Source organism: Micromys minutus (assembly GCF_963924665.1).
Source record: "Micromys minutus genome assembly, chromosome: 14".
Taxonomy (NCBI): Eukaryota; Metazoa; Chordata; class Mammalia; order Rodentia; family Muridae; genus Micromys; species Micromys minutus.
The window spans coordinates 9,921,589-9,935,725 of NC_137983.1; the positions used below are offsets into that span (position 1 = coordinate 9,921,589).

A 14,137-nucleotide genomic window follows, 5' to 3' on the forward strand; every position below is an offset into this window, starting at 1 on the left:
AGTCACTTTAAATGTACAGTTTAATGACTGGGATAATCAACCATCATCATAATGTGATGTATGTGCAAACCTCTCCTCCAAAATAATTCAGTTTTTCTAGGACAAACTTCAACCATGCACCTAAGAAGAGACCCCAATAGGCATCAGTGGCACTGGAAACAGTTTTGGCCAACAGTTTTAATGGCTCTGTATTTAAAATTCTATTTCAACTAGGCCTCAAAATTGGTTAATGTTGCAGGATATGCATTCACACTATGAACCTCAAGATTGTATTGTTTACTGAAAAAACCTGTTTCTAGTTATGATGTGACTGGGCCTCAACACATACAGCATTCCCACCAGCTCCAGACTTTAGTTACCAAGCAACCAAGTTAAATGAGAAATAAGTTTATCATGAAAGCCAGCACACAATACTATTACCACAATGTTTACTCTAATTACAGGCATCAGTAGATTTAATATATTAACCTAAAATGACTCATAATAAAGTTTTTCAAAGAAAATAGGGCCTGGAAGTGAAGAAAGACATCCTGCCTTTCATCAGTAACACAAAGTCTGCCTGCTGCCTCCCAGGGGCCTACCAGAGCATCTAGAGAAATGGCTACCTCTGGGGTTTAGGATACAGTGTCTTCTTTCAAGAATCTATAGCACCTACACAGAGCCATCTTTACCATGTTTAGTATTTACTGCCCCACAGAACTCTTTAAAAATTCTATTACAACAGCTATATATGTTCACCAGTGCAGATATTTGCAATATCCTGACACTCTCTTGTCTAGATGTAGGTATGGTCTGGGTGTGTGCAGGTGTGAAGGTAAGAGAATGACCTCAGGAGTCACTCTCCTGCTGCATTCTGCTTTGTGTATGTGACAGGATCTCTCCTTGGCCTAGAACTTGACCAAGTAGGAGAGATGGCCAACAAGCCATCCTGAGCACTATACGTGAGCATCACTGCACGCGATTTGATTTTTACATGGTTCTATATTGGAGACCAAAGTTAGGCTCTCGGGGTTTTGAAGCAAGTGCTTTACCAACTGAACCATCACTCCTGTGCCCTATACCTGACCTTCATTTTCCAACCCCAGTCACATTGTGCTGAGATAGTAAATGTAATGCAAGCAATACCAGATAAAAGTAATGTAACTTAATCACCTCTTCACTCACCCTCAAGTCAATACACCTCATGAACTCCCCCCACATCTCCCAAGCTGTACCTGGGCAGGATCAGTTTGCAAGTGCTATCCCTCACTGACTAAAAAAGGGACATTCACCATGAGCTGAGCTACCTTCATTGTGCCTAAGTCACCTCTCAGAATACTATAGAAGAAACATACTCAGACGCTCAAGTGTAGAATGCTCAGTAGCACCTACCCTGGTCTCTAACACCAGCAATAGTTCTGTTGCCAAATAGTTCCTAGTTCCCCCAAATCCAGTTTTGTATCTACACTATGTGGTCTACATTGCAAGTCAAAAGCACTTTTCCAAAAAACAGAAATGCTATTTGTGTTCTTAAAACCATTTAAGTAGTAGTTTAATGAACTTATGCATCCTGACTTATTGAATGCTATATAACTTGTCTCTCACCCCAGTTTCATCATTGGATGTAAATAAAGAAGAGAGGTTTCCTCACTGTCTCTAGGTTGGAAGAGCACACTTCCTAATTCCATTGAGCATAAGACACCTTCCTTGACTAAAAGAAAGTACACATGGTTAATCTCTCTGTGTGTGTTTGTGTGTGTGTGTGAGTGTGTGTGCATGTGTGTATGTGAGTGTGGTGTGTGTGAGAGAGAGAGAGACAGAGAGAGTGTGTGAGTTAGTGTGTAGAGGGGAAAGGGGGAGTTAAGTACTAGTCATTAAGATGATATCATACAATATTGGAAAGAAAATATGAAAATATAATAAAAAATTTTATATGGATATCCTTAGCAACCCTACTCTTGAGAGCACAAAAGTGAACAAGGAAACCTAAGTAAAGAACAGAGGCATATTGAAAAGATGAAGAACTATGTAGCATTTGAGATTTTGGACCACAATGGAAAGAAACCATCAATAGTAATTTAATAGATATTTCTTTAACTCATAAGAAAAAGAAAGTCACTGAGCTACTGGACAGAATTCAAGAGCTGGTCTGAGGCCCCCAACAGATATTCAGCAGAGGACTGCCTGGTCTGTCACCTAACCCTCAAAAGACTTGACCCAGAGAGTGGGGAGGCTTGGTGGGGTTGCGGTGGGAGGACTTCCTCTTGGAGACACAGGAGGGGATGGGATGAGGAACAGTCAGAGGGTAGACTGGGAGAGGAATAGGGAGAGGAATAATGACTGGAGTGTAAAAACAGATTAAATAATAATGATAATAATAAAAAGTATAGAATAAGAGAACTTGGAAAAAAGTTTGTTCTGAGACTGTGTAGTACACACTTGAAGCAATCCTCCTGCCTTAGCCTTCCACGTGCAGAGATTACAGAATGGTCAAAGCCAGTTTTAACTCATTTTTGATCAGCTTTTATTTTATGCAGTGTTTCAGTTTTCCAACAGAAAAATCTGCGCATTTAAAACGAAGAAGACAAACTAAAGAGTTAACAGGTTGTAACACAAGATCTGCATGAAAGACTCTAGAGAGATTTTTGCTTTCAGTCTCCATATTCTCTCTACCTGTAATCTGTAATGGAAAAGAAGTAGAACATTGTATTAATGTCTTCAGCTCCTTCTCAGCGTATAAGGTGTCAGTCACTGGGAACTTCCTAGTTAGTGACATAAAACCTTGATTCTGACAAGAAGTTCGAGAAGGAAAATTTCTAAAAGCTGCTCTGGGTTTGGATGTCTGACATGATGCTTGTCACTGCTACATAATATACTTGTTAAAACTAGTCCATGTAACTGAATTGAGCAAACCAACCTTTGAAGATCTCAACATTTAACATTACACTGTATAAATCTGTCTCAAAGGTTATTGTTATGTTTATGTATCACGTAGTTAAAAACAGAAGTGTGACCGAAGATGATATTTACCATTTTTAAGACAGTCTTGAGGTCCTGAATCCAATCAGAAGTGATAAATCTTGAGCAAGCTCTCTGGGAGAGAGGTAAATGGAGCCGAATAGCCACACTGAGACAATGTAGTTTACAGAAGTCTTCACTGTCCTTCAGGGTTAAGCAATTATCTGTTTCCTGAAGGAAATAAAGATGGTGAGTTGAGAACGGAAGGCTGGGAGACTTCACACTCAGTTTTCAGAAGTACAAGCTCTGTAACCGAGCTTTCTTGGGAAGGTTCTATGGGAATTTTGTGTCCACACATTCTCTACTTGAGAGTTAGTGTGTATCCCGGAACTAGGCTGTACTTAAACACGCTTGAGATAAAGGAGAAAAGAAACTCCTAGCTTTGTAACAGTTGGTGTGTGACCTGATTCTGTATTTCAGGGACACCATATTTAAGCTAAAAAACCAGGTGATAAAGGAAAGGTTTCACAGGACCTTGGGTGGTTGGGGTTACATGATAAGTACTCTCTTCTAGACACATATCCCAGTCTAAGGAAATACTATGAACTACCAGCATGGGGGCAGCATGCTAGCAATATATCTAAAAGGTGTAACTGCAGAATGACAGCAGGGATAAATAGGTAGACATATTTAGTCTCTCATGGGACAAGGACATCATTGCTATTGTCAAACATGCAAGAAGATTTCATTGGGGCATCACTAGGATGACAGAGAGGGTGTAATGATTAGAAGTTCCAGCAAGAAAAGTTTGAATTACTATAATGATTTTGGAATGATTTAAAATTAGATGTCTAATCATGTAGAAAGCTTTTATATTTAAGGAGATACTGCAAAGCAAAATGTTAAAAACATGTCCTTGTCTATTACTGAAATCAAGGTTAAAAGGATTTTATAGGTGTGATTCCATAGTACTCAGATTACATATAACATGCTATGTGTGTCTGTATGTTTACTTATGTACCTATGAGCACATATATGCAGAGATGAATGTTTAATCATACCTAAATCTCAACTGGCCACCAGATTCTTGACCCTTTTTGCAATAAAGTCACATAATAACAGTAGTCTGTCCCCAGCTAGTAGGCTGCCAAGACACCACAATGTGAGAGTATATTTTAAAGTCAGTGAGAACTTTCCACAAAATAAACCTGAATTCAATCTACGTTATTATTTAATACCTTAAGTTGGAGGACTGTTACTGTCAAAAGCCTAAAGTCAGTTCTTTAAAACTGGGACCAGAAACAGCAACATAAACAAGAGAAAATACCAGTGCCACATGGGGAAAATGGTAGGTAAAAAATAATAATAATTCAAAAAAAGAAGCAACAGTAGGAATCAATAGTGTATCCTAGTGTGACAACCTGTATCCTGGTGTAACAACCTGTATCCCAGTGAACCAACCACACCTCTTTGACTTTGGATGTCTGCCTGGACGCTCTCTTCTCCCTGTCTTCTAAGTAGCAGTGGTACATTTCCAAGAAGAGAGAACATGAGGTGACACAAAAGACACGTCGGATGTCAGAGCCTTCTGGCCAGAGTTGCTTCAGCAGGGATACAGTTTCACAGACCTGGCACAGTGGAAAATGGTAAGAGGTTGTGACATGTAGAAAATTATATTTATTCATTAGTGACTGTATAGTAAGAAATGGGTTGATGAAGAAACCGCAGCTCTTTCCACTAAAAAAAAATTACAAGCAAAAGTTTTGAGTGATAAAATGATTTTAAAACTTTTTAACAAAACTGTTAACCAAAATAAGCATATTAAAAAATACCCATAAATCAACAAGAAAATTCATGACTTTTAAAAAACTTATTCTCTAATGAAACACAAAAAAATGAGAAAACAGGAAAAGAAATTAATTCTTTAGTAATATAACAACTGGAGGAATTTGTTTTCATGTCATCAAGTGCTTTCTCATCTTTTAATAGTTTAATAAATTTCATAAATTAAGGTATGCCACTCCTCATATGCTTTCCTAATGAGGTTATAAACAGGCAACGGTTTAGGTAAAGACATAGGAAAAATCATTGCCATTCAACATACTAACATTTCCCCTTCAAGTTCTAAAGAGCTGAACTAAAGGAACAATCCAATATCTGCCCAAAGACATATGCACAAAAGTGTATAAAACAGAATCATTTGTAAAATCAAACCTTCAAACCATTTCAATGTTTGGCATTCAAAAATATGTCCATATTTCCACAAAATAACACTTAGAAGAATTTTAATGAAGTCACAAAATATGTTTGCAAAAATTTGAAAAAGTAACAAAAAAGGTGTACATCCAACATTACCTGACGACTGTAGAATACATTGATGTCACTTAAAAGATATAGTCAAAAAGTCTGAGTCTTTCCTCCAAGTAATAACGCTATACACAGCCCAGACATAATAAGAAAAAATATTCAGAATATCAAGACCATCACATTATTGAATCTAAATGCTACACTTGTATTGACGAAATTTAAAGAGACCGTGCATTCCCACGTTACTGGGTTTGTGAGGCACTGGGTTACTCACAACATTATTTTATGCATTCTAGACTTTGGTTTCTTATTATTTATGGTTATGACTATTTGTCCATATGTACATATGTGAGCCATGAGTGTGCTCACTAGAAGTCAGAAACAGACGTCCTGAGCCTGGAGCACAAATGGGTTGTGAGCTGCTATGTGGGTACTAGACTTGGACCCTGGATCTTCTGCAGGAGAGTTAGTTCTCTTATCACTAAGCTGAACTCTCCAGGCATTAAAACACCTGGCAGTGTGGGTAATCTACATGATTAGAAGCAACACATACCATAGCAAACAACTTTCTGAAAGTACTGAGTGTTTTTATGGGAATTCTAGACAAAATCACCCCTTCTGCATTAGTCCACGTAGAGAACAAGATTGCAGAATATGTATAGAGGAGAAAGATGTATACATATAAAGATGGAGAAGATGTCCAGGTCCTTGACACACTTGTCCTACCTCAAGGCATTGTGGTGACCAAGGCGAGATTCCAAAACCTTGCAAGAAGAACAAGGATCGGTGTGATTACAGAGCGAATAAAAAGAATTCACAGGAAATATGGAATCTGCCCTAGTTATGCAAATGTCAATTTTAAAGAGATTGTTTCCAAACAAAAGAAAATTTTTGCAACAGGAATTTTTATTTTTTTATTTTTAGATTAATTCTTTTATTTTAGGTGTGAGTGTGTTGCCTGCACGTGTGTATGCCCACCAATATCAGAAAGGGGCATCAGATCTCCTGTAACTGGAGTTATGAATGGTTGTAACCCACCATGTGGGTGCTGGGAATCAAACCCAGGTCCTCTGTGAGAGCAGATATTGCTCTTAACCAATGTCCCATGATCCCTGCCCCAGACTTTACATTTTCTATTAAGCCACTCATGTAAAAAAAAAGACAAACAGAATTTATGTAATTTCTTTAAAATTCTAATAAAATCATTAAGCATCATAAGCTATAGTGTATGGTAAAAATAGTTGTCTCTATATCAAATCTACATGACACAATGGAAGCAGTGCTCAGACAGAAAAAAACCATAATGTTAAACGAAATTTAACAGCAAAACTGAGAAGATGCTCTGCTCAAGAAAAAAAATGAATGAAAGAAACAAAATTAAGAGTAAAAGACAAAATCATAACCTAGAGGAATAAAAGTCTATATATCTAATTCAAACTCAAGCTGAAATTAGAGACACATGATTGAACTAGTAAAAGAAATCATAAATGTGTGAAATAAAAATAAGAGAGAGAGTAACACTGAGACAAAAAACAATTGCAAAGCTTTTTAAAAGTCTACCTCAAAAATTTTGATGGAAACAAACTTGGAAAAGTGAAGTTGCTAATTTTCTTAAACAAACTATAAAACTGATTCTCTTAGAATTAATTAGTAGGCTTAAGTAAACCCTTATCCATGAGCTACATATAATGACTAAGAAGCCACACAGACAAATATACACCAAGTTTCAAATAGAGAACTTCCAAGAAGCCAGAATAATTCCAATGATCTAGACAGTATTTTAGAATATTAAAAAGGAAGTGCTAGCATTCTAATATTTTTAATAAGTCACATAAAACCTTACAAATAAATATTAGACAATTCAAAGAATGAAAATTAAAGTATTGTAATGCCAAGCAAGTCAAAAGTTGAACAAGAAATACAGCAAACAGAACCCAAGACCACATTAACAAAACAATCCACCATGATGAAGTATATGTATACCAAGAATGCAGTATTAAAAAAATATGTTAAGACAACATGACAAAGAGAAAGCTGAGGGATTATAGGACTGTAGGAGTGTGTTATAGCTACACTAATATGTTCATAATATAAACAATAGAAGAGGCTCAGGGTCACACTTCTTACATCAGGGTCTAGACACATCTATATCTTAGTCCTACTTAAAAGGGGAGATATGTCTAAACTGATCAGGAGTACAGAAAGGTGGCTGGTATTTCTCCTACTCTCCACTGCTACAACAGGCCTATTGCTAACTACATCCATTAGACCAAACAAAACCCTGGAAGCTTGCTGGTCTCAAACAAGGTGAAATGGTAGGAGTATATACACAGTTATATTCTGATCTTCATACACACAGCACATGTTCCTTACACACATATGCACGTGCATGTGTGTATGCACACACACACACACACACACACACACACACACTTTTTATAATAGTTCAACTAAAAAGTGTTTTCTCAAATTCTGTTACCTTTTCTTCCATATCACTGAATTTCAAGTCTCCAAACAGAGGTGTTAAAGCTTTATCTCTGTATTTTTCCAGCTGTTGAATCAGGGTTTGGTAAGCAATCATAATCTCTCTCTCATTCTGCAAAACAAAGATGAAAATTGTCATGAATAAAATTATTACCTCTCAATGACAGAACTCGGAAATTTAAGATACAATCACATTACAACTAAGTTCTCAATTTAAAATTCACACTATTGTAAGTGAGAATGGTCAGCAGTTCACACACATTTCCAGCAACTGTTCATCTTTCCTTTGAAAATAACACCTTACTTAGCAATTTCACAAAGGTATAAATAATGTAAAATAATAAAATGTACAATTCAATGACCTAGATAATTGGCTATCATCATAATGTAATGTATTTGCAAACCTCCCCTCCAAAAATAAAATTCAGTATTTTCCTAAGACAAATTTCAATCAAGCACCTAAGAAGAGACCAGAATTTCTCCCCATAGGCATCAGTGGCACTGGAAACACTTTGGGCCAACAATTTTAATGGCTCTGTATTTTAAATTCTATTTCAAGTAGGTCTCTAATGTTACAGGATATGTGTTTACACTATGAATCCCAAAATTATATTGTTTACTGGAAACAGGTTTGTTTCTAGTTGTGGTGTGGCGCAGCCTTAGCATACACCTTTAATCTTCCTGGCTGAAACACAAACACTCCCTCAGGACACACTCTTAATCCCAAACAATGAAGGTAAAATCAGTTTGTAGGTGGAAGCACCCACGTTTAAAAGAGATGTCTAATTGAATGGCAGACAAATTGACTAATTAGAGAAAGCTCTGGCAGAATAGGATATGCCCAGCTCTCACGAGGGGAGGAATGGGAAGGTACTTGAGAGGAGGCACATACACACACGGGGGGGGGGGGGGGGGGATTTGAGAGAGATTTTGAGAGAGAGAGAGAGAGAGAGATTTTTGAGAGAGAAAGTCAGGTTTACTGGGACAGTTGTACAGAGACAGGATTCAGAGAGAGAACAAGCTAGACACACGTGGACACAGAATGAGCCAAAGAATCAGAAGGAACCAGACGATTAGAACAAATTCAGAGTGAGTTTGAGTGCCATCAGAGCTATTCAGGAGAATCCAAGAAAAGCCAGATCCATCAGGTTGGAGAGGAGTTTGTGTCAGAACAGCTGAACCAAATCAGCCAGCCAGAGATCAGAAAAAAAAAAAAAAAAAAAAAAAAAAAAACCTAAGAAGGGATAATTGTATTCCACAATAAGTCCAAGAAGCTGAACACATTCTAAGTCTAAATTATACTATATGGGGGCTTGAAGTTTCCAGGACTAGGACGAGAATAGCAGACAGGGGCAGCAAGCCTCTAAGACAGGATGACAATTATTATAGGTGAATAAAAGTTACTTTTCCAGGTTAACGTAAAAAAAAAAAAAACTTTTTTAAGGTGAATGACTATTAATGAATTGTGGCATAAATTATTTTATAAACAAAACCTTCCATTAAATTTATTCTAGGCAGAACTTTTGCAAGTTTTCTGAGAACTTGGATTCAGAAACTGCCATCAACAGAGTACTACAAACTCAGGCTGGGTGTGGTGACACATGCCTTTCAGCCCAGCACTCAGGGCTACAGAGGAAAGCAGATCTTCTTGGGTTCCAAGCCATCCTGAGCTACACAGTGAGACCCAGTGTATGAAAAGAAAACAGAACTGCAACATAGATTTTGTATTTAATACTTCCCCTAGGTATCAAAATAGACCCAGGCTTACAGTTAGCAGAGTTGGGAATACTTTAATGATAGGAATCCTAACAAAAGCAAACTACCCGAGCATGTCACAACAACCATTGCGTGTCTGCAGATGGGAGATGACAGATTTGATGTGATTCTTACAGAGGGGCACATGGTAACTGCTTCTAAAGCTACTTCAATAAACTATGGGATAATATCCATATGTAGATTTCACCTTGACTAGGAAAAAATAAGCAAACCAGATTTATTTATAAAGTCAGCACATACGCTTTACTCTGAAAATTTCACCAAATTAGTTCTCAAATATTCCAATATAGAAGAATAATACCATCATGGAATTTGAATCCTGATGGTTTGAAAAGCAAATGATTGGTTGACTGAAGTTATTTATTAAAAAAAAATAAACCCATTTCTGTCTTTTCCTTGCTTTAGCTGCTCCGGTGAGTTCTAATTAAAGCTAACCACATAACCTATCATTTCCCTAGTAGATTTCATCAACTGAGACACACCTTTGCCTCTAATTTCATGTCTTTCTGGTCTTCACTATCTTATATTTCCTGTACCACACAATGTTAGGACACACAAGACAAGGAGACATTGCTTCCCATAGTGTTTACATAATAGAACAATAATATGTTCTGTTATTTAAAAACCTATTTCATTATCTTCAAGTACTGATGACTTCTGCTTGCCTCAGGTATGCTGGTGATGGTTAAATGGGTTGAGAACTACTGTATGACAAGGAATACTTGACAAAATCTATCTGTTGTCAGTGTTTATTCATATTGCTACTAAGCTGTACATATTCCTATTAAATATGCAATAGTTTTTTTTATTGCAGGTAGAGTTAATATTCAATCAAGAGAGTTATTTTTTGAAGAATTACATAAGTTTTAGTTTCCTGTGTTCATCTGTCTGTCTGTCTGTAAGTATGTGCATGTAAATGCAGTACACACAGAGGTGTCAGCTCCCCTGGGGGCTGGAGCTATAGGCAGTTATGAACTACCGGACATGGGTGTAAGACTGATATGCACTCTTACTCACTGAGCCATTTTTCCTGGATTAATATAGAAATGTTAATAAAATTCTAGAACATGGTCTTCAGGATATACATTACCTCCTTGAAAAACGTGTGCTTTTTGTATGAGCTCTGCATAAAGTACGCGTAAAGACGGAGGATGTCAGACGTTTGCCCTGAGAAGAGCACAATGTTGACCTTCGCTGCCCAGGCCTGAATGACAACAAAGTTGAACAGATGTGTTTGCAGGTCGTTTAGGCCTTCATCAGCCAGTATCAAGAAATATGGGCAACTCTGATCCAAGCAGGTAGTCCACTCTTCTGAAAAGCAGTTGGAAAACTGAGTCCAAACATCAATGGTGGTATTCTTCTGAAGATGCAGAATTAAAGCAGTTCTCAGTGTAAGAAGTTGAGGGATATTGAAGTATGCATATTCAGCATCCTATAGCAGAGGAGATAACGGATGTTATTTGAAAAGCATCATTCAGTATTTTACTAGTTTACTCAGTAAACATGGTAGTAAGGTCACTGAAGGAATATAATGCAGTCGTTTTTTTTTTTTTTTTTTTTTTTTTTTTTTTGTTTTTGTTTTTTTCTGTCCTGTGGTCATTAAATTGACCCTGGAATTTTGCTGTATCACAAATGTATTCTATGAATCACACTTCTGACTTGAGAACGTGGGTGTCCTGAACACAACTTGGTATTCAGAGTTCATCACACTTTGACTTCCTGTAATATAAGTATTCTCCCATCCTACCACACTTCAAGAAGACAAAGTACAGAAAAAAACTACGAAGATAGTCATTTGCAATTATAAATTTTCTGAAATTGGGAGCTTAAGGGGAACGCATTACTCTAAATAATTCCAGCCTGCAACAACATTTCTTAAGCAGCATTGAGTTTTTCTCGGCAGATGAACATTTGTAGAACTAACTGTAAACATGGAACAGAACTCTGGCTCCTTGCGCAAACTTCTGCTGGCCAAGAATGCTCAGAAATATACACTAACATGAGTTCCAAACTGAACAATCCCATCCCCAAGTCCTTGTGTAGATTATTAGCTGTTCTAACTATAGGAACAGGAAGATATGCTAGCAGGTACATATACTGGTATTTGAAATTGTCCGAATTGTATTTATTAGATCACATATGGTATTCTCTCATAAGAATTTATGACAGAGCGTACAATACCAAAGTAGGGTTAGTTAGTTAGTTAGCTTGTGTAGGCTCAAATACACCCAACAGTGTTCTCTAATAAATTGCCTACTCAGTTGGAAGGCACAGTAGTTCTCAGATGGAGGACTAGAATTGAGGTTAGTGGGGCCACTGTTGAGAATGTCACCCATTCTTGTGACTCTGTGTCTGTTCCATGAACACTAGAAACACCTCCTCACAAACTACAAAAGAATCTAATTGTGTTTATTCTTGAACACTGCAATGCTAGGGTTTATTTTTTTTTTTCTCTCTCTCTTCTTCACTGACTTGTTTTGTTCTCGTTTGTTTTTTGTTTTGTTTTGTTTTTGTCTTGTTTTGCTTGTTTGTTTGTTTGTTTGGTGCTGGAAATTGAACCCACAGTCTTGCATGCACTAGGCAAATCCTCTACCACTAAGCTGCATTCCAGATATGCTTTTTCTTTTAAGAAATCTTTTTTTTTCAGGTTAGACTACTCAACTCGCTGTGTGAGGTTCAGGCAGGCTTCAAACTTTAATCCTCCTGGCCTTAACCTCCAAATCATTTTCTGTGCTCTTAAAAATACATTTTACTTTGCAATCAGAGGTGTAAACACTTACAAGGTTTTATAGAGCCAGAGGTCGAGGCAAGAGGATTGGTGAGTGCAAGGTCAGCTTCAAAACAACAGACTATATTTCTAATTAATCAAGTGTATTCCAGTTTTAGTCTTTAGAGAATAAAAAACCCAGCTGGTCTGTGTTACCTTGAAGAAAACTATGGCGAATTGCCCTCCTTTGCTAATAACATCCAGCAAGTAGCGCTCAACCAGGTAGAAGAAATGGAGACTCTGTCCTGGCACAAGTGACACCTCACACACACATGTGATGAGCAGAGAGTCACCGTCAATCAGAAAGAATTCAGATTCAACAAAATCATTGAATAAGCTGGAATAACTAAAACAACAAAATAGAATTAGAACAAAATCCAAACAGATGACATAATGCCCCCAAACAGGTGTGGTGATGCTATTTTATTATCATTTATCTTCTACATTATTGAAAACACAGTTGCACATAACTACATGTCTCTATCCATAGAGACACATGCAGATTAAAATAAACATATAAGGCTAAAAAACTCTACAGGAAGGGGAAATATTACACATGGGTTCAAAACTCTTGGTTATTACAAAAAGTACTTACTTAGCCTTTGGCATATTTTCCAAGATCAATTCTGACATTTTTTTTAAAATCACTCTGTAATTTTTTTCTAAAAAAGAAAAGAGAATATAGTTTTTTTAGTTAGTTCTTTTTAAGGGAGCTCATTCTGATTATTTCAGAAATAAGAAAGTGATGCGGTTATTTTAATATGTAAACTCTTTAATCTGTGCACCATATATTTTATAATGCTATAAATAGTATTTTGAATCAAAAATTACCCATTTTTGCTGCTTTCTGTGATTCCCACCTGAACTGGGAAATATTAAAAATGTAAATATCCTTTACTCTGTATCTTCTCGATGGTAATTATTAATGAAATGGCGTATCTGCAAAGACAGAGAAAAACTAATCAGCTTTCCTATCAACCGCAGTGTCCAGGATGACTATATCTCTAGCAAAACAATAAGCAGCAGAAATACAAGAATGAGCCCAGTCAATGTGTACTCTGCTCTCTAGAAACAAAACCCAGGAAAACACCTATTAATCACATCGCATATGCAATGGAAAAATTACAAAGGAAACCAAGCCAAAGATGTGAGACACTTCCCTAAAAAAAAAAAAAAAAAAAAAAAAAAAAAAAAAAAAAAAAATCAGTGCCCAAGAAGAGTTCTAAAGAATTCAACAAGAATTAGGCAAAACAAAGGAAAGTAACAGTTCAGGTGGGGAAGAGAAGATCATTATATGTTACATATGTAACTGGAAGAGAAGAACATCATATGTTACATATGTAAAGGGAAGAAAACATCATGTATTATATATGTAACTGGAAGAGAAGAACATCATATGTTACATATGTAAAGGGAAGAAAACATCGTGTATTATATATGTAACTGGAAGAGAAGAACATCATATGTTACATGGCAGGAAGGAATGAGCCAGGGCTGTAAGAAGTCAGGAGCCTGCAGGGAGAGTAGGGAAAGTGTTTGATGTTCCAGAGGTAGGGCTTGAGAGACACCCAGTCGCATGCTAAGAGTATAGTTAGCTACCAAGGCTTTGGAGGAGGTGTGAAGGCATTGCATTTTGAAGAGATTACTCAGCACAGTACAGGGGTAGGAATAATGTTCTTGTGAGCAGTCACAGAGAGAGCCGCCTCTGGGCAGAGTAACACTGGCAGCTTGGTGCAATCCCAGGTTAATGGGAGACTGAGGTCAGAAGGCTGGAAAGGCGTGAGTTTATTTGATGGCTTTTAAAAGGTGTGTATGACATAGGGTGACAACAAGTCAAATCAGAGTGGAGAAGCGGGCTGTCAAGGA

General features: G+C 37.1%; 1 protein-coding gene across 1 annotated transcript in view; it reads right to left on the reverse strand.

Moving 5' to 3' along the window:
- Positions 1-13,106, reverse strand: part of LOC308429695 (putative ATP-dependent RNA helicase DDX60) — a gene marked incomplete at its 5' end in the record, with an annotated part of 86,831 nt that extends 73,725 nt beyond the window's left edge. Inside the window, 7 exons of the mRNA XM_080928608.1 lie at positions 3,010-3,168; positions 4,404-4,565; positions 7,724-7,840; positions 10,595-10,936; positions 12,428-12,617; positions 12,867-12,933; positions 13,103-13,106. Of these exons, the coding sequence (XP_080784734.1) occupies positions 3,010-3,168; positions 4,404-4,565; positions 7,724-7,840; positions 10,595-10,936; positions 12,428-12,617; positions 12,867-12,933; positions 13,103-13,106 (1,041 nt within the window). The remainder of the gene's footprint in view (positions 1-3,009; positions 3,169-4,403; positions 4,566-7,723; positions 7,841-10,594; positions 10,937-12,427; positions 12,618-12,866; positions 12,934-13,102) is intronic.
- Positions 13,107-14,137: the final 1,031 nt, after the last annotated feature.